Source organism: Maniola jurtina, chromosome 26, assembly GCF_905333055.1.
Source record: "Maniola jurtina chromosome 26, ilManJurt1.1, whole genome shotgun sequence".
In the NCBI taxonomy this organism is placed as follows: Eukaryota; Metazoa; Arthropoda; class Insecta; order Lepidoptera; family Nymphalidae; genus Maniola; species Maniola jurtina.
In genome coordinates this window covers 7,594,136-7,613,039 of record NC_060054.1, presented here as the reverse complement: position 1 = coordinate 7,613,039, position 18,904 = coordinate 7,594,136, and the positions used below count along the sequence as shown (strand labels likewise).

The 18,904-nt window shown below is 38.4% G+C and overlaps 3 protein-coding genes across 3 annotated transcripts in view; 2 read left to right on the top strand and 1 right to left on the bottom strand.

Annotated features, from left to right (window-relative positions):
* Positions 1–8,972: 8,972 nt before the first annotated feature.
* Positions 8,973–11,188, top strand: LOC123878518 (protein ALP1-like). The gene is made up of 2 exons (XM_045925731.1): positions 8,973–9,362; positions 10,237–11,188. Exons 1-2 carry the CDS (start codon positions 9,079–9,081, stop codon positions 11,141–11,143), a joined length of 1,191 nt encoding a protein of 396 aa, XP_045781687.1. The 5' UTR covers positions 8,973–9,078; the 3' UTR covers positions 11,144–11,188.
* Positions 9,358–10,230, bottom strand: LOC123878525. Its single transcript, XM_045925743.1, has one exon. It carries the CDS (start codon positions 10,196–10,198, stop codon positions 9,452–9,454), a length of 747 nt encoding a protein of 248 aa, XP_045781699.1. The 5' UTR covers positions 10,199–10,230; the 3' UTR covers positions 9,358–9,451.
* A 903-nt stretch (positions 11,189–12,091) lies between the features above and the next one.
* Positions 12,092–18,904, top strand: part of LOC123878530 (protein neuralized-like) — a 54,208-nt gene continuing 47,395 nt past the window's right edge. The window contains exon 1 of the mRNA XM_045925749.1: positions 12,092–12,537. Within this exon, the coding sequence (XP_045781705.1) occupies positions 12,327–12,537 (211 nt within the window). The 5' untranslated portion in view covers positions 12,092–12,326. The remainder of the gene's footprint in view (positions 12,538–18,904) is intronic.

Sequence of the window (18,904 nt, the reverse complement as noted above, 5' to 3'; positions counted from 1 at the left end):
CCAAATTTAAATTTTCAAATTAGTAACAATGGATAAACTATTCAAGTTTCTATTATCATAGGAATTTATGCTTTGTTTCGCTTGTATTACAGTCGATATTTAAAATTAAATAGACGATAAAAAATTGCAAGAAGTAACTACAGGCAGGTTTGAAATTCACGAACACAAAACTCTTTGGCCAATAGAAATTCGTTTTTAAAATCATTATCGTAAGTTAGAGTTTTTTTTTTTTTTTTTTCTTTAAATCTGGCTTTACTCTGATTAGCCAATGTCAAGTTTGTGATATTTTCAAGTTATTGAATTTATACAAGTATGGACTCCGTCTGCGCCGGCGCCCGCCGACATACGCGCGGCGCCCCTTTAGAGCGCTTCCCAGTCAGTTCCACCACCAAAATATACCAACTAACACAAAAACCAGCCACTCTTAACAAAAAAAACACTCCAAACAAGCACAGCACGCGCGCCAGCAAACGCCATCACAGACGAAGTCCAAATTAGAGTTTTGTATACATACGTGTTCTCAAAGATCCATGGGAACTTTTTTTTCATACAAATTAAAAAATTAGAAGACTTTTTTCAACTACAATCTATGTTAATGCTGTTGTACCTACATTTATATTCATGAGCTCAGAATTTTCTTCTCTTTCATTTGACACCCCACTCGATAGAATAGCAAAAAAAAATTTTGGAGACCTCCACTTTTTTTGATTTAACCTCAGTTAGGTCATCTTTTTCGTAAAAAGTATAGCCTATGTCACCCGGACCTTTACAACGAATCAATTGACATCTCTGACCTCATTCATCAAAATCGGCCCAGTAGTTTAGGCGCTACGGTGGAACACTTAGAAACTGGATACAAACATACATACATACATACATACGTACATACATACATAGACTGCTAAAATCATAACCCTTCCTATTGGCTTGCGACAGTCGGGTAAGAAACAACTTTCAACTTCCTTTTTTGGAGTTGGTTAATGAAAGAATATGTAACAGTAAAAAAATATATGGACCACTCTCTAAAATTCTAGTAATCATTATAATGGCGAATTAAGTAATTATCATTATTTTTCCACCTGTCGCACCTGCCAGTGCCTACAGCCCGGGCGCAGAGGTCGCGGCTTCGATTCCGTGGCGTCTATTTTTATTGTCTCCCAAAGGTTAGAAAGAAGATGAAAAAGTTGCGAATGCATTCCTAGTGGAAACAATTAGAAAGGTGGATTCATAATATTCCAGTCATTTCGTCCGAAAAAAAGGCAAATAAAAGAAAATGAATTTGCGCTTCTAATTTGTTAATATGTTGTAGGGGATACCTAGAAAAGCTTAACTTGAGATTGTCGACCAAGCTTTCCTAGGAGCTTTCGCCGCCATCTTGGAAAACGCTTAAAATTTGTTTTTCGGCAATAACTCGGCTATCCGATGAGATTCGAAAATTTTCGAAATCTCATCGGATAGCCGAGTTATTGCCGAGAAACAAATTTTACCCCTTTTTTCAACATGACGGCGAAAGCTCCTAGGAAAGCTTGGTCGACAATCTCAAGTTAAGCTTTTCTAGGTATCCCCTACAACATATTAAAAAATTAGAAGCGCAAATTCATTTTCTTTTTTGAATGTACGTAATGACTGGACAATACAACATTATTATTTGCAATACATAAATATTAAATATCAATTGAGTACCTAATGTACTTTGTTTACTTATATTTTGTCAAGTATATAAATAGATTATACATTTACATACGTACATTCTTCGTCAAGTTACGTAGGCTTTTTTTACTCAGATATAAATTAGCTCTGGTCTGCAATCTCACCTGGTGGTAAGTGATGATGCAGTCGAAGATGGAGGCGTCCTAACCTAGATGGCTAAGGATAGTATTACTAGATAATGCCTTCGGAGCTATCTATAAAATTTATATCTATAGATTTGTTACGAATAACGCTTTAATCTATGTCAAACTAGACACTTCGTCGGTGTGGATTTAGGTTTTTTATAAATCCCGCGGGAACTTTGATTTTCCGGGATAAAAAGTTGCCTATGTCAATTTTTGGGACGAAAACTACCTTTGAACCAAACATATAATAAATCGGTCACACGGATGGACCTTTAAGGATCCCGTGGGAACTCTTTGATTTTCCGGGATAAAAAGTAGCCTATGTCCTTCCCTTCCCTGGGATGTAAGCAAACTCTGTACCTTTCATCAAAACCGGTTCAACTTTTGGGCCGTGAAAAGCTAACAGACAGACAGACACAGTTTCGCACTTATAATATTAGTATGGATATGGATGAAATACCTACTTTATACTTTCACACAAAGCCAAATAAATGCATAGGCTCGCCCACAAGTACCATAGGTGGTACAAAGACATACAAAAGCATGTAAACGCATATAAATGCGTATAAAAGTTCAGCCACGCGCCCCTCGCGTGCCAAAGCGACAGATGCGAAATGTTTTTTTTTTGTAGTTTTTTGTTGACGGTGTCCGCGACCGACCTTGTCGGGCTGTGCGGCGGAATTTCGCCTTTCTACCCTGCTGCCTGGTGGTTAAGACCTCGGCCTCCTAGTCAGGGGACCGGGGGTTCGATCCTGAGGCTAAGATCTATAGAACGCACTTGGACTTTGCTTAGACTTAAGACACTGTTAAAACGAGACAGCGCTATACTGCTGACATAAACCCGTCTCGTTTTAACCTGAGCAAAGTCAAAGTACGCTCTATAGTACACAGCCTGAGACGCATAAAGCAATTAAGAGTCCGTTTCATCGAAGCGAGATCTCGTTGGTGGGTGGAAACTAAAGGAACCTAAAAATAGTGCTGTTTCCACAGGTGAGTGAAACAACGTTATTTGTGCCTATCACCCTTTCCCTCTTAACTGCACCTCACTACGAGAGATTCCAGGTGAATGAGTTTTGCTTGTGATTCAAGATTTTTTATTCAAAAACGGTAAAGTGAAAATTGCAAATAGACGTTTGGAGTTACGCCTATTTTTGGCAAAAAAAAAATATTTTTTTTACACAAACTAAATATATTTGAAACTAGCCGATGCCCGCGACTTCGCCCGCGTAGATTTAGGTTTTTCGAAATCCCGTGGGAACTTTGATTTTCCGGGATAAAAAGTAGCCTATGTCCTTCCCCGGGAGGTAGGTAGCCCATGTCTACACCAAATTTCATCAAAATCGGTTGGGCCGTGACACTTTCGCATTTATAATATTAGTATGGATTATTATGAAGTAAATCATGACATGAAGTTTTTCTGTCGCTGTAACTCTGTACGAAATATCATCAAAATCGGTTGAACTGTTGAGCTGTGAAAGGCTAGCAGACAGACACACTTTCGCATTTATAATCTCAGTATGGATGTGTGATGGTAGTGATTTTCGGCGACTCTTGGAAAGTTGAAAGGTCCCCTTAAAAATCCAAGGTGTTTATTAGGTACCCATTGTGCACTAGTATTGTGGTAGGTGGGTAATGGGTATTGTTCGGCGAATGAAGGGGTCCGCTTTCGCGCAGGTCACTGGCCGCGCAGATGGCGCAGGCTCGCGCAAGGTGGCGGCGCGCATCTGTCCCACGACCCGACAGCTTTGAGGTCTGCCATTGCTGGCTTCAAGAGGTCTGGAATTTGATGGCGGAATCGCTCCAGCAATGCGCAGGACTTCAATTGCTTTTATACATGGCATGATATTGTATATCAAATCTTTGAAAAGAGCAACCGCCGAGTTTCTTGCTGGTTCTTCTCGGTAGGAAAGGCATTCCGAACCAGTGGTAGATGCTTTTGACGATTCAAAAGAACTTGTAAAAGTCTAATTGAATAAAAATATGTATTTTGAATTTGAATTTGGAATTAATTGTTACCTAAAGCCTTAATAAGTCAATGGAACACCATCACAGTTCACACACTGTAGCTGTCAGGCCTTCCGTTGAACTATTGAGTACCAGAGTGAACTAGAGTGAGGTAACTCTCGGTTTGATCCTGAATCGACATCTGTCAAATATGAGGCTAGGACCTTGTCGTTTCACAGCCGCCTACACAGCGTCAAATGTAGATAACATTTGACGCCTGCCAGTGACGTCGACGCCTCGACGTTTTTTAAGGTTCCGTACCTCAAAAGGAAAAATGAAACCCTTATAGGATCACTTTGTTATCTGTCTGTTCATCTGTCGTGTCTTTCAATAAAACCTATAGGGTACTTCCCGTTGATCTAGAATCATGAAATTTGGCATGTAGGTATTTTAGCACACGTAAAGGTAATAATCCAAAATGAAAAAATAATCAGTATTTTTAAATTTCAAAAAAGATAACTATACCTACCATGTGTCCATATCATATGAAAGGGCCTTACGTGTGCCTACATTCTAAAACAGATTTTCATTTATTTTTATGTATAATAGTTTTTGATTTATCGTGCAAAATGTCGGAAAAAATATCCGAGTACGGAACCCTCGATGCGCGAGTCTGACTCGCACTTGGCCGGTTTTTTTTAACCCAATACGGGTGTCGAATCCGAGACCTCATGATCCATTAACGACAAAGTTAGCACCACACCAACTGTGCAGTTAAACATTACCTAAGCCACTAGCAAATATTTTAAAATTCTTTTAGGGTATATAATCTGGCGATCCCTCGCAAAATGAAGACCCCAACGCCCCAAGGTGTTCGCAGCATCTTTGCATCACAAAATGTCAATAATACAAGCGCACGTGGGATTTTTTCTGTACCACCAACTAAGGGCCTGCGCAAACGGGCCACGCGGCATAGACACATGCCATCATTATTCATTAAACTAGAATCTAGATTCTAGATGATGCCCGCGACAACGTTCGCGTGGAGTTATTTTTTTTGAATTCCAAGAAAGCTCTATGATTTACCTGTATAAAAACCTATGATTCTCTCCAGGTCTTTAACTATAACCATGCAAAAAATCACATTGATCCGTTGCTCGGTTGCGACAAGATTGAAGGACAAACCAACAAACATACAAACACATTTTCGCATTTATAATATGGGTAGTGATAAACTTTTCCTTGTTTGTACTACCATAGAATTTTACAAAGTAACGCCTGCTTCGATTCATCAAGTCGTAAGCTTAGGTTGCAAACTATAGAGCGCACTTTGACTTTGCTTGGACTTAAGTTTCAGTTAAAACGAGACAGATTTATGCCAACGATATAACAACAGTTAAATCTGTGGTATAACTGTTTCGTTTTAACTGTGTCTTAAGTCTGAGGTAAGTCAAAGTGCGTAGTATAGATCTCATCCTTAGGAGCGGTATCTGACTTCTTGGCGGCTTTTTCTTGGCGGCGGTTGCCGGCCGCAAGGGCAGTGGCGAGTGGCCCGCGTGCGCCGACTCTAAGCCATTGATTGTGTATGGGCGCCGCTTTCCACATCACTTCCGGCGCGGCGCGTGCGCATCTGGTATCGGGCATTTGGAGTTTGATGGCTTTTATTATTACCATTACCGACCCAGTACCCACTGTATGTGAGGGTATGTTGCAATACTGTGCTCATTTCGTAATCTTATTGCAGTTTCAAAATGTTAATGAAGTCGTCGACGGCAATCCAATATTTTGTTCAAATTTAAAGTTCAAAATTATTTTTAAAACTATTTTTTTTCCATTTTATGTGTTCCAGCTACGAGCTGGAGAGAGCCCAAATTCTTGAAAAGCCGGTGGTTCCTTTGGCGCTGCTCATGGGCGACTATTATCACTTAACATCAAGTGACCCGCCTCGCCTGCTCGTTTGCTCGCTAATTTTGTGAAAAAAAACCCCGATTACTCTTAATATACGTTGAATTATAGGGTCTCTACCTGATTGTTTTTCTAACGTTGAAATAATTTATTATTTTTTTTTCTCTTTGGTATCCCGTTAGATACAATAGCAATAACCCTTCCTTTTGGTTTTGCCGTAGTCGGTTAAAAAGACCTTCTTTAGCTTTTTAAAAACGGCACTATACCTATGCATAGATATGCATTTGCAATATCTAATAATAAAATTTGTATGCAAAGCTGATCGTTTGCATCCATCCTTGTCATTATATTATTTATTCCTTTATCCTAATAGCGACAACCTTTGTGACAGACAGACGAACATGAGTGATCCTACAAAAAGCAATAAAAGTAAACGCGGCAAAAGCTGGCACGTGCCATCTTGTATCCCGTTACGACAGATGTTAGACGCGTAGCCCGAATATACTAATGTGCTCTCAAATGTACTGAACCTAGCTGACAGCCGCGACTTCGTCCGCGTGGATTTAGGTTCTTGTAAATCCCGTGGGAACTTTTTGATTTTCCGGGATAGAAAGTAAAATAGCCTCCCTGGCGCACTGGTGAGCGCTGTGGTATAATTAGTGGGAGGTCCCGGGTTCGATTCCCGGCAGGGGTTTGGAATTTTATAATTTCTAAATATCTGGTCTGGTCTGGTGGGACTTGGGAGGCTTCGGCCGTGACTAGTTACCACCCTACCGACAAAGCCGTGCGCGTTCCGGTACGATGCCGTGTAGAAACCAAAGGAAAACTGCCATAGCCCTACCAGGTTAGCCCGCTTCCATCTTAGACTGCATCATCACTTACCACCAGGTGAGATCGCAGTCAAGGGCTAATTTGTATCTGAATAAAAAAAAAAGCTCAAACTTGAGTCACAGTCACTTAACCTTTGCCACTGGAAAGGAAGTGGTCACCCAGCCACGTTAACTCTGTGTATTAACCAATCGAGTAATTGTTCTAATTAGTTAATTGATCTCATAAGAGGGTCCGCTTACAGACCAGACATCCATACTATCCATAATATCCATACTTATTAATATTATAAATGCGAAAGTGTGTTTGTCTGTCTGTCTGTCTGCTACGTTTTCTCGGCCCAACCACTGAACCGATTTTAATGAAATTTGGTATTTTGACTTGGGATACATCCCGGGGAAAGACAGGCTACTTTTTATCCCGAAAAATCAAAGAGTTCCTACGGGATTTACAAAAAACCGAAATCCACGCGGACGAAACCGCAGGCATCCTCTATTACATCATACAACTGATAATTCTCTTTAATTGTGCAATTATAGCTAAACAATTAAGTAAGTACATAATATATAACGAATCTATGGTCCTTAATATAAAAATTATATTTAAGTAATTTGTTAATTTATCTACTGGTAATTTTAATTAAAATAAGTGCGAAAGCGTGTCTATCCGTCTCTCTGTTAGCTTATTTTAGGGTCCATCCGTTTTTAACAGATTTTGACCATATAGGCTACTTTTCATCCCGGAAATTCAAAGAATGAAATTTTTCATGAACTTACATTCATGTGGATATTTTTACGATTGAGATTATCAGTTCGATTTCTGATTGTCTTTTCACTCGTTGATTTTTGACTAAGGGCTGACTTTTATCTGAGGAACTGAGGTTTTGACAGTTTTTGTTTGTCAAAACGTCAATTTTATTCCTTAGATAAATGTTATTTGACGATTGAAAAATCGGCCTTATGTAATATCTACTTAGGGCCGATTTTTCAATCGTCAAATAACTTTTTGATTATGTACGTATTTTGATTTTAAAATTTACTTTTCTATAGCTCTATAGGTTATTACTTACTGTTTTTTGAGTTATTTTAGTCAAATTCAAAGCCAAAAAAGAAGCAACATCAAAACAGATTGCCCTTTTAACCCACTTTGCAATACAAAGGGTGTAAAATTAGTACAAGTCTTCACAAAGATCGTAAATCTGTCTCGCTGGCACTGCGAAATGTTGAATGACGAGCACCCTGGCGTAGTTGTGTGTACTGTGCTCTTATAAGGGAAGGTTCCGGGTTCGATTCCCGGCTGGTCATCATCAATCCTGGGACGCGTGGCCTAGTTGTAACAACGCATATCAATCGATTGCGATTGTTAAGCAACGTTGACCCAAGTCGGTAAATGGATGGATGACCGACTTCAGAGGTCCGAATTTGGCCTTTTCGTCTCCTCCGTGCCTCGGAGTTCACGCTATTATCTCTAACATGAGATAATAACTGTAAATTAACCTAAGAGTCGTTTCTCTTAGTCAAGTTGTATGCGGAAGGATCTGGGAACCCACCGCATTATTATCCCAAGAGAACTCCTACCGTTATAGTATTAATGGAAAGGAGTCACCACCCTCAGTAATGAGGAATACGACTATAGAGAGAGAGATCATCAATCCATTGCCAGCTCACTACTGAGCACGGGCAGAGTGAACTAGAGTGCGAGAACTCTCGTTTTGATCTCAAATCGACGGTATGACAAATATTAGGCTATGGTTACGTGAATTTTTTTCTGCCCTAAAGGTCCATTATTGACAGCGTTATTGCTACTACGATCTAGCCTATGGGCTATTAAGTAATATTATTCTAGCTTAAATTTCTACTTATGTACATACAAAGAACAAGTGTAAATCAAAAAATAACTCCCCCGACAAAATGAAGGTTACAGTAACTAGAGAAGAGCTGATAACTTTCAAACGGCTGAACCGATTTTCTTGGATTATAGCTAAGAACACTCTCGATCAAGCCACCTTTCAAACAAAAACAAACTAAATTAAAATCGGTTCATTAGTTTAGGAGCTACGATGCCACAGACAGATAGACAGATACACACGTTAAACTTATAACACCCCTATTTTTGGGTCGGGAGTTAGAAATATGGCTACTTTAGGGCATTTGACGCCTGAAAGTGACGTCGAAGCCTTGACGTTTTGTTAGAAGTTCCCTCATTATTGTGAACTGCTAATAAGACCAGCTGGGCAAAAGTGACTTAACTTGAAAAATGGTCGAAATTGAGGAAATTATGCTGTAATTTTTTTTTAACTATTATGTTCTCGTATATTTGGTACAAATTACATTTTTATAACACATGTAACCAAAAGTAGCTTTTTAGTAGCCGCTGGAATTTCTACTGAAATATGGATTTATTTTGTGCATGTTTGATGAATTTCCTATACCTAGCTGCAAATCATATCTTGGAACACTAAGGCCGGGTTCCCACTATGCCGGACCGGCAGATCTGCCGGAAACCGGACACCGGACAGAGTGTTCACATTTAAAGCACCTCAGTTGAATTTGGACCTGTGCCCACAATGGACGACGAAATTGTTGTGTTGTGGTGGTGGTGGTACAGAAGGCAAAATAAAAGAAGAAAGTATTGGGTACATCCTATTTTACGGGAAAGATTTACACTAGGGACATTTGAAACATTGATGGGTGAACTTAGAAGTGACGGATCAAAGTTCTTCAATTATTTTCGAATGACAACAACCACTTTTGACGATTTACTGGGACGACTTTCACCAGGCATAAGAGTACGAAATACAAGTTTTAGAGAATGTATTTGCCCAGAACAAAGATTGGCCATTTGTTTAAGGTAAAGTGTGTGTGTGTGTTCTTTTGACAATAAATAATTATTAATTAAAAATGCAAATTAGTCACTTAAGTATTTATTTGTACTCAAATTTAAAACCCTTCAAAATCTAAATATTCTGACTCTTGGGAGTATATGGAATGAGTAGATGCTGTTGGCGAAACTGGATTCACTGGAATTTGGGAAGAAGTTGATGGTATAGGTGTTGTAGAGTATCCAGAGTGTTGATCTTGCGTAGGTGTCGCCTGTTGATTAGGATGTGTGTAGTATCCAGAGCGAGTATACTGATCTGGTCCGGTCATCTGATTATAATGACGCCAATGTCCGTAATTCTCTCTCTCATAATTCCTACTTTTAATTTTTTGCAACATTGTCAGGACGCTGGCTTGAAATTCTAAAGTCTCTTCGATAGTTAAAGTGTTCAAGACTGGTATAATGCCTTTGAAAAAAGAAAGATGATGGTTTTCTTTTTCTGGGTTCATTCTGGAATCCAAAAACTTTGACATCTTCTCATTTACTTCTTTATTATCAATTGTTCTTTTATCTTTAATTAAAGATGAACGAAAATCTGATTCCATGCCTACTTCAGTCTCGGTTCTTGCTTTTTTTGAACCCGACTCATGAGGCGGTCGAGGTTCGGAGACCTTTTTCAAAAACATTAATTGCTCGTGATATAAATAATTTCGTGTCTTTTTGGCCGAAGATCCAGATTTAGACTCATCTTTTTGTTTTTTCACCGTCTTAAGCCATGAATCTCGTATATTATTCCATTTAGTTGAAACCAGTTTTCCTGAAATAAATAAAAAAATATCAGAATTGAATTTATTTATTGGTGACATATAATGTAATATGTAGTAACAAAATACACTTTTTTCAGATATTTAGCTTCAGGATGTTCATTCAAAGAAATACATTACTCATACAGAGTAGGCGTTTCGACAATAAGTAAAATAATAAAAGAAATGAGCAACGTCATTTGGGAAAGCCTACAGACAGATTTTCTTAAGCTGCCTGATACTGAGAGAGAATGGGAGGACATCGCTTTAAGATTCGAAAGAAAAGCCAACTTTCCTCACTGTATTGGAGCAGTAGATGGCAAACATATTAGAATTTTGAAGCCAGCCAAGAGTGGTTCTATGTTCTTTAATTACAAGGAATATTATTCTTTTGTATTAATGGCAATTGTCGATTCAGAGTACCGATTTATTTTTATCAGTGTGGGCTCGTATGGCAAGGAATGCGATTCCACTATATTAAAGGATAGTATATTTTGGAAAAAAATCAATGATGGTACTTTAAATGTACCAAAGCCTCGACCACTTCATACAAACATGCACGAGGAATTACCGTTTATACTAGTTGGCGATGAAGGCTTTGCTTTAACACCTAATCTCCTACGTCCATATGGAGGTACACATTTGAATAATGATAAAAAGATTTTTAACTATAGATTAAGTCGAGCACGAAGGTACGTTGAGTGCGCTTTTGGTATTCTAGCAAATAAGTGGCGAATACTCCATCGGCCTATAGATCTGAACGTAGACACAGCAATTAAAGTAATTAAAGCTTGTACAGTCTTACATAATTTTGTTAGAGAAAAAGACGGTATAAATTTTGAAAGTTACCAAAATATAGAAAATGGACAAGAACAAGAAACGAGACCCGTGGATCGAAATGGGTCGACTCGAGGTGGCCCTAATGCCAATGCTATACGGACAGCATTTACTAATTATTTTGTTTCGGATATTGGTTCCGTTCCGTGGCAGGCAGCAGCTATAAATTAAAATTTGTGAATGCATTTTTATCAATAAAAATATTTAAAAAACTCACCGTACTGTTTTCTTTCTTTTTCTTCCAGTTCATCGAAGTTTGGTTTCAGTATTAAACATACTTCACGCCATGCTGCTAACTTTAAGTTTTTGTCTTTATAGACATCTTCGGTCTTGTCCCACAGAACAGGTCTCTCTTGGACAAGCGTAATTAAAGTTTCTATTTGTATGTCGCTCATGCTACACGTCTACTTTACTCAGAAAATGCGAGCCGAATGAAGTGCGGGGAGAACGGGCGGGGCGGGGCGGGGAACGCGGGTCGAACTGGTTCACATTATTCCGGTCCGGTGATTTTGCCGGCATTTTGTAGTGACAAAACGCTCGGTAAAAATGCCGGGCTCGGCGAAAAAGCCAGACTCGGGATCATGTGAATAGCTTCATACAATTTGTACCGCCACTAGGCCTTCCGGCAATTTTACCGGACCGGGAGATCTGCCGGTCCGGCATAGTGGGAACCCGGCCTAACTTAGCTATCCGAGACTGAGAAATTTCCAACTTTCTAAATAAAAGAACCAATTCTACAAAGGAACCCTAAACAGCCACCCTTCAAACAAGATGTTCTAAATTCAATTCCATCCCTTTCTCTTATTACCATTTGAACGGGACAGCTATACAATAAGGCAGTCGACAGCCGTGCGTGCGCATCTGCCATTTAAATTATGTAACGTCATATTAGGAACAAAAGAATACATTCGAAATTGTGCTGTATTGAATTGAGTTAGAGTCGATTTTGAATTGTATGAAAGGTTAAGGTTCTACACAAAAGGCTTTATTGAAAATTGAGGTTTTGTGCTATAAGAATAGAGTTGGTTTTCCAATGTTAATTACAGTAATTGCAGCTGTAAATAATTGTTCATAGCCTTTCGTAGCCCAAGCTTTTCGAGCGTAGCTTAGCTTCTAAAGTTAAACGCCACTCCGCCGGTAGGCCCCGTCGCGAGCGGATGTCTATCGCGTCGCGTTCTCAATTTTTTATTGTCGTAACAAATCACGCGTGAATATAAACTATAATTAATTTTTAAGTGTTATAAGTGACTTTACATAAGGAAAATAAGTGTTTCATGTGTGGATTTCTGATATGGATTAAAAAGTTTGAAGATTTATTACACTTTGGGCATTTTGTTTTTGGAAATCTTGACCAATGATGGGTGTTAGTTGCATGAACGTGCGGCAGGCTAGGGGAGGTTGTCACTGCCCCGCGTGCCCTAGGGCTTCGGCCCATGGGGCTTCAATGCCGCCACAGACCCTAGTTTTGCCCCCAATGGCTTTGGAACCGGAAACGACCCCTGTTAAGGACAAAAAGGGATCCAAAATGAAGGTGCTGAAAAAAATTAAAAAGAAAATTGGTTTAGGTAAGTTAGTTTTAAGATTTTCTTTTATTATATTATCGAAAAATGTGTTGCTAATAAATTGATAATTAAATTAAACTAAAAGTACAATTTTGAGACTTATCCTCTTTTTAGTTTTTTACTGCTGCTAATCCAAAAAAAAAAATGGATCGATCAAAATTAAACATCGTTGAAATACTTACTATTTTTTTAAAGTGAGCTAAAGCTTAAAGTTTTGTGCTTTAGAATAACCACTATTTTGAGCGTTTGTTTAATGGAGACCGTTAAACGGTTTTTTAACGGTTATAAATTATCTAATCTTTAGTTAACTGCTAACTTTACATGTAAAAATTATTACCCATATATTTTTTTAATCTTGATACGGCATTTTTTGTTATGGTTCATTTTCTTTTTAACTTTTATAGGTAGGTACCTTCCTATCTGATATATTTTCGTATAGCTACTCGTTCAGTTTCTAAACGATAGTTCAATGTCAGTTCAATTTGGCATTAATTTTCGTTCTACCTACTATTTTTAAGTTTTTGACATATTAGCACTTTGAGATTTTGTCAGTTTGAATTTCGAACAGTTGCGTCATCCGTGCGCGTGAGTTGAATTATTTTGCGGTAACGAAGGTTCTTTTGTGTTTTCTAAAGAAAATTTTGATAATTCCTAATGCTATATCGATCTGAGTGATTTTATGTGGAAATTCGAGAGAAATTCAATATGGAGATTAACGTTTACTGTATTATAACTAAAGAAAACGGTGAGTTTTTGCTGGTTTTTTCTTGGTGTTTTAACCTACCTACTTAGGTCCCTTTATGGTTTTGCTCGAAAATTCTTTTTGTTTGTTGAAATGGAGCTACTTTAAGAACATTTCTGTTGATTTTGGTGAATTATCACGAAAAGTACTTTTCAAATATTTCAATATACCTACCTACCTAGTTACTTACGTTCTTAGAAACGACAATTTACAAGTAGGTCTCATTAGACATATGATTGAAAAACTAGCTTATTTCGACGACTTCATACCCACCCACACCAATGAACCTTATTTCACCCCCTTAGGGGTTGAATTTTCAAAAATACTTTCATAGCGGATGTCAACATCATAATAGCTCTCTGCATGCCCAACAGTCTGATCCATCCAGAAGTTTTAGCTGTGCGTTGATAGATCAGTTAGTCAGTCAGCCACCTTTTCCTTGGACATATTTAGATATTAGTATGTATATACATGTCGCGTGGCATCTGGCCTGTAAGTATTCTAAACCAGCTGATGCCCGCAGCTTCGCCCGCGTGGATTGGTCAGATCCCCTGCAGCATCAGGATTGAGGAGTTGGATTCCAAATTTTTTATGAAACAATGTCGCAAAATTCCTCTATCGATTAAAAAAGAATGACGGTTCAGAAATCTCGGAGATTTCGGTGTACATAGGTAGAAAAACACAACTCCCTTTTTGAAAGTCGGTTAAAAAAGTAGCCTATGTTACTCCCTGGTCAATTTTCTACTTGTTTGTGAAAATCCCGTCAAAATCGGTTCAGCCGTTCCCAAGATTAACCTTTTCAAACAGACAGACAGACAGACAAAAATTTTAAAAACGTGTGATTCAGTTATAGTATCGTTCAAATAACCATATGACCTTAATATGCGGTAGTTATTTCGAAATTACAGACAGACACTCCAATTTTATTTATTAGTATAGATACATACCTACATACACCTACATAATATTTCGCGTGAAAACACCTGTTCCTGCACCTTGCATATAATTGACTTAATTGCAGTTTAATTTTAATCGTTATTCAACCGATTTTAACTTTTAACTAACCAGTCTTGGTGTTACTTGCCACTAGGAGGTAAAGTCTGTATCAGGATAAGTAACTATTTTGTAATTCTCAGAGATTTAAGCTTTTTAGATGCCACCGAAAACATTTAAATACGTTTTTTAACTTAATCTAATTACTATACAAATCTTGCCCACATGGAATAGTGCCAAATGTAAAATATTAACTGCATGTCCGCGCTGGACAGCCAAGCTGATTCTGTGCGCAAAAAATAGCCAGTCCTTCTGTTACCAGATGAGGCGCTGCGTACATATAATAAGTAGGTAGTTATGTTATTTAATAATTATTATTTTCCTCCTTTTGATAAGGTGGGCAAACCAATGCAATATGGTGTTTTCACAATTTAGTATTTTATCTAACTAGGTAGGTATTTTAATGAGGAAATAAGCTCACTTCAATAATATGAAATACCGCTTATCAAATTGTTATGGTTTCCAAGGTTTTTACTTAGCCAAAATAGTTACCTACCTAGTACCTACCATGGCCTTGGATCTCAGATCAGAAATATGATTTTCAGTTTTGTAGTAGGTATATGATGAATTTAATCATAGTTGGGTAAGGTAGGTATGTAGTTTGAAAGAATTCCTTTGAATTTCTTGCTGGTCCTTCTCGGTAGAAAAGACATTGCAGTGGTAAATTATTTTGACGATTCAAAAGCAATAAAATTAAAATAAAATTGTATTAGTCGCAGAAGACGTGCTCAGTAGTGAGCCGGCGATTGGTTGATCATGATGGTGAAACACAGCCCCCGCACTAATCCGCTGCGGGTGAGCGCTGGTCCTCATACCCCGGTTGCCATCTCAACCTGTCGCGAAGTATAGGTCTGTATGTCCAACAGATGTCTATGACTAACCTGAATAGGTAATGACTCAAAATTTGGCAAGACAATAGAGCAAAAAAAGGAAAAGAAAGGAAAGAAAGACAAAAGGGAGAAAACAATGCGTAGTTTAGCCCTAATCTGCCAGATGTGGCGGAAACGTGGGCCGGAAGTGCGTACCATACAACTATACTATACAGTATACACCTACGGGGTAGGTAGGTTTACTTTGACATACCCACTACTTACAATATTGGTAGGTACGAGTGGCGTGCACAGGTTTATACCTAGGGTAGGCGTAAGTTAGGTAGTTCCCTCTTTACTGGCGGTCATACGGAAAAATGAGCATTGAACTATTTGAATCAGGGTAAGCAGCGCTTGTGTGCCTCTATGATCTGAACGCCGCTGGTGATGCCCGCGACATCGTTCCCGTGGATATAGGTTTTTAAAAATCCCTTGGAAACTCATTGATTTTCCGGGATAAAAAGTAGCCTATGTGTTAATCTAGGGTATAATCTATCTTTATTCCACAGCCAAATCCGCCCAGTAGTTTTTGTGTGAAAGAATAACAAACATGTATACATCCATTCATATTCCATACATACAAACTTTCGCGTTTATAATATTATTTTTTTTTTTTTTTTTATTCACTATAGGCAAGCGCTTGACCACAATCACACCTGATGGAAAGTGATGATGTGGTCTAAGATCGGACGCGTTTACCTAGAAGGTGCCTATTCACTCTTGTTTTAAACCGGATTGTAATTGGTAAGAAACACAGATCGCGGGAGAGTATTCCAAACCTTAGCCATGCGTATGAGGAATATTAGTAAGATTATGTATGTATTTAATACCTTAACAATCTTAATATTAATTTGTTTTTGATAATTTTCATCATGAAATAATATTATGTCAATCTCTTCACTAATCAAACGGTTGAGGCTTAAACTTTTTGTAATGTGTAAACTATAAGTAATTTCACAGTCCAGACACGTAGATGTACTGATCGTGTATAAAGGTAGCGTGCTAATTGCTCTGTCACGATGTACACTGCAGACAAAGCGCTCTGGTGTACTGTACGGCCTAAGGTTAGTTTCACACTCAACGCGCGTGTACGATTTGTAATACAAGGAACTGTACCTAAGCAAAGTCAAAGTGCGCTCTATAGATTTCAACATGAGTTAGCGAATCACGATCACCCCGCTGATCACATCAGTAATTACACATTCATCATGACCAACCCATTGCCGGCCCACTACTGAGCACGGGTCTCTTCTCGGAGTGAGAAGGGTTTAGGCCATAGTCTGACACGCTGGCCCAATGCGGTTTGGCAGTCTTCACACAGCTTTGAGAACATGGAGAACTCTCAGGTGCAGGTTTCCTCACGATGTTTTCCTTCACCGTTAAAGCAAGTGATATTTAAATTGCTTAAAACGCACACAACTGAAAAATTGGAGGTGCGTGCCCGGGATCGAACCCTCAACTTCCGATTAGGAGTCGGACGTTCCAACCACTAGGCTATCACAGCTTTTTTTACACACTAATTATACATTACCCAGTGTGAAAACCTACAGGTCCTTGTACCTACGAGGAATTTTGCATTTTTTTTCTGCCCGCATAATTTTCGATACGGGCCTTTAGCCTCCAAAGGTCGTCTTGTTATAAAAAGTAAAAAAAACAAGTGTAAATTAAAAAATTATAACACCCCCGACGATCCAAAGTATTTGAGTTTTCCAAAACATCATTTTCAAATAAATAATTATGTATTTAGGCAACGTCCATCTTGACAGCTTGACATTTGTCTATTGACATAATAATATGAATCTAACGGTTACCTAACCTTCTTTTCTACAAGAAAACTAGAAAAGAGCTGATAACTCTTAAACGGCTGAACCGATTTTTTTAGATTATAGCTAAGAACACTCTCGATCAAGCCACCTTTCAAACAAAAAAAACTAAATTAAAATCGGTTCATTCGTTTAGGCGCTACGAGGCCACAGACAGATACACAGATACACAGATACACAGACACACAGATACACACGTCAAACTTATAACACCCCTCTTTTTGGGTCGGGGGTTAAAAAAACAAGATGCTCCAAAGACAGCTGTGCGTTCAGTGTCGCTTTTGAAAATCGAACGGAGCAGCAGCTGACTGTGTTAGGGTTGCCAGCTTCCAAGTTATAAAATTCCTATATTAAATCTATCTTGTAAAATATAGTAGACAATATTGCTTTAACGATGAAGGTAAGCATCGTGAGGAAACCCTGCATGCCTGACAGTTCTCCATAATGTTTGCAAACGTATGTTCAGTCTGCCAATCCGCACTTGACCAGCGTGATAGACTATATGGCCAAATCCTTCTCATTCTGGGAGGAGACCCGTACTCAGCAGTGAGTCGGCAATGGGCTGATGGTAATGACTGTAATGGTATACGTTTTCCTAAGATTAACTCATAATAACCAACCAACATAATTTAATTTAGGTTTGTCACAAATACATATATTGTTTCTTATCGACCTACTAAAGATTTAAACAGGCGGAAAAAAACATTGTTTTTAATGAACAATGATTGATATACACGGAAAAGGATTAATTGATATTAGTTATAATTAATCTTATCTGTTATTAATTATTTCTTGTGTAACAGTTAACTGCAGATTAAGAATATCTTTAATTACATAATTATCATGAATTCATTAGGTTAAAAAGGTCTAGGGTCACTGTTTTACTATCACTAATTACTTAACAATTATTACCATAAAATGTCGTCAGTATCATTATCAACCGATAGACGTCCACAGCTGGACATAGATCTCTTGTAGAGACTTCCACACCCACGGTCTTACGCCGCCATCCAGCGGCTTTTTTTGGCGTTTGATCGTCTTCTGTCGACCTTGTAGGGGGTCCTCCAACGCTGCGCTTTCCGGTTCCAACACCTTAAAGCCCCAACGTTGAACTAAGTGCCATACCCATAACCACTTCAGTTTCGTAACCCGTTGAGCTATGTCGGTTACTCTGGTTCTCCTACGGATCTCCTCATTTCGGATTTGAATACGTAGAGAAAGCTCTGAGTGACTGAGCTTTCTTATGATTATTTATATATTCTTCTTATTATACAACGTACTTACATAAAAATTCTAATAACCTGATTTATTGTATCCTTTTACAGTGTTAATTGAAATTAGATAAAAATCTTTAAAAAAACCAAAGATACTTAATGAAAAAGCTCCAAAACAAATGAAAAGGGTAGTTTTCATAAATTAGCAACCCTGGTTGAATGCGCCGGCGCACGCCTAAAAAAGGTCCCGTTTGCGCAACAGCTGGCGTTTGACAATACGAGTGAGCGAGATGCCATTACACACAAGCGCCATACGAGCGAAAGAGATGCATGGTATCAAATGTTTGTTGGTGATAACGCGGCTCCTGTAAATGATAAGAATTTTTTACCAAACGATTTTCAAACGCTTTTAGTCGAAATGGGCACTTATTATTCCTATTTTAAGCAGCTTTAAAAGTATTTTTTTTAAATGATTCTTAGTTATTCCATCAAAGGACTTATTTCACTAATAGAAAATTTGAAAAACTGTTTCTTCAATCCATGCCATTAAATCTGGCTAACATCTGGTAGGTAGTTATATCTTCGGAAACCTGCATGCCTGCGAGTTCTCCATAATTTGTGTGAAGTCTGCCAATCTTCAAAATTCTCATTCGGAGAAGCGAACGAAGG

What these genes read in the sequence shown, in the direction of transcription:
- LOC123878518 (XM_045925731.1), top strand. Translation starts at nt 9,079, where the DNA reads ATGGACGACGAAATTGTTGTGTTGTGGTGGTGGTGGTACAGAAGGCAA. An exon ending in AGATTGGCCATTTGTTTAAG is followed by an intron (nt 9,363 to 10,236) that starts GTAAAGTGTGTG and finishes CACTTTTTTCAG; the next exon opens with ATATTTAGCTTCAGGATGTT.
- LOC123878525 (XM_045925743.1), bottom strand. Translation starts at nt 10,198, where the DNA reads ATGTCACCAATAAATAAATTCAATTCTGATATTTTTTTATTTATTTCA.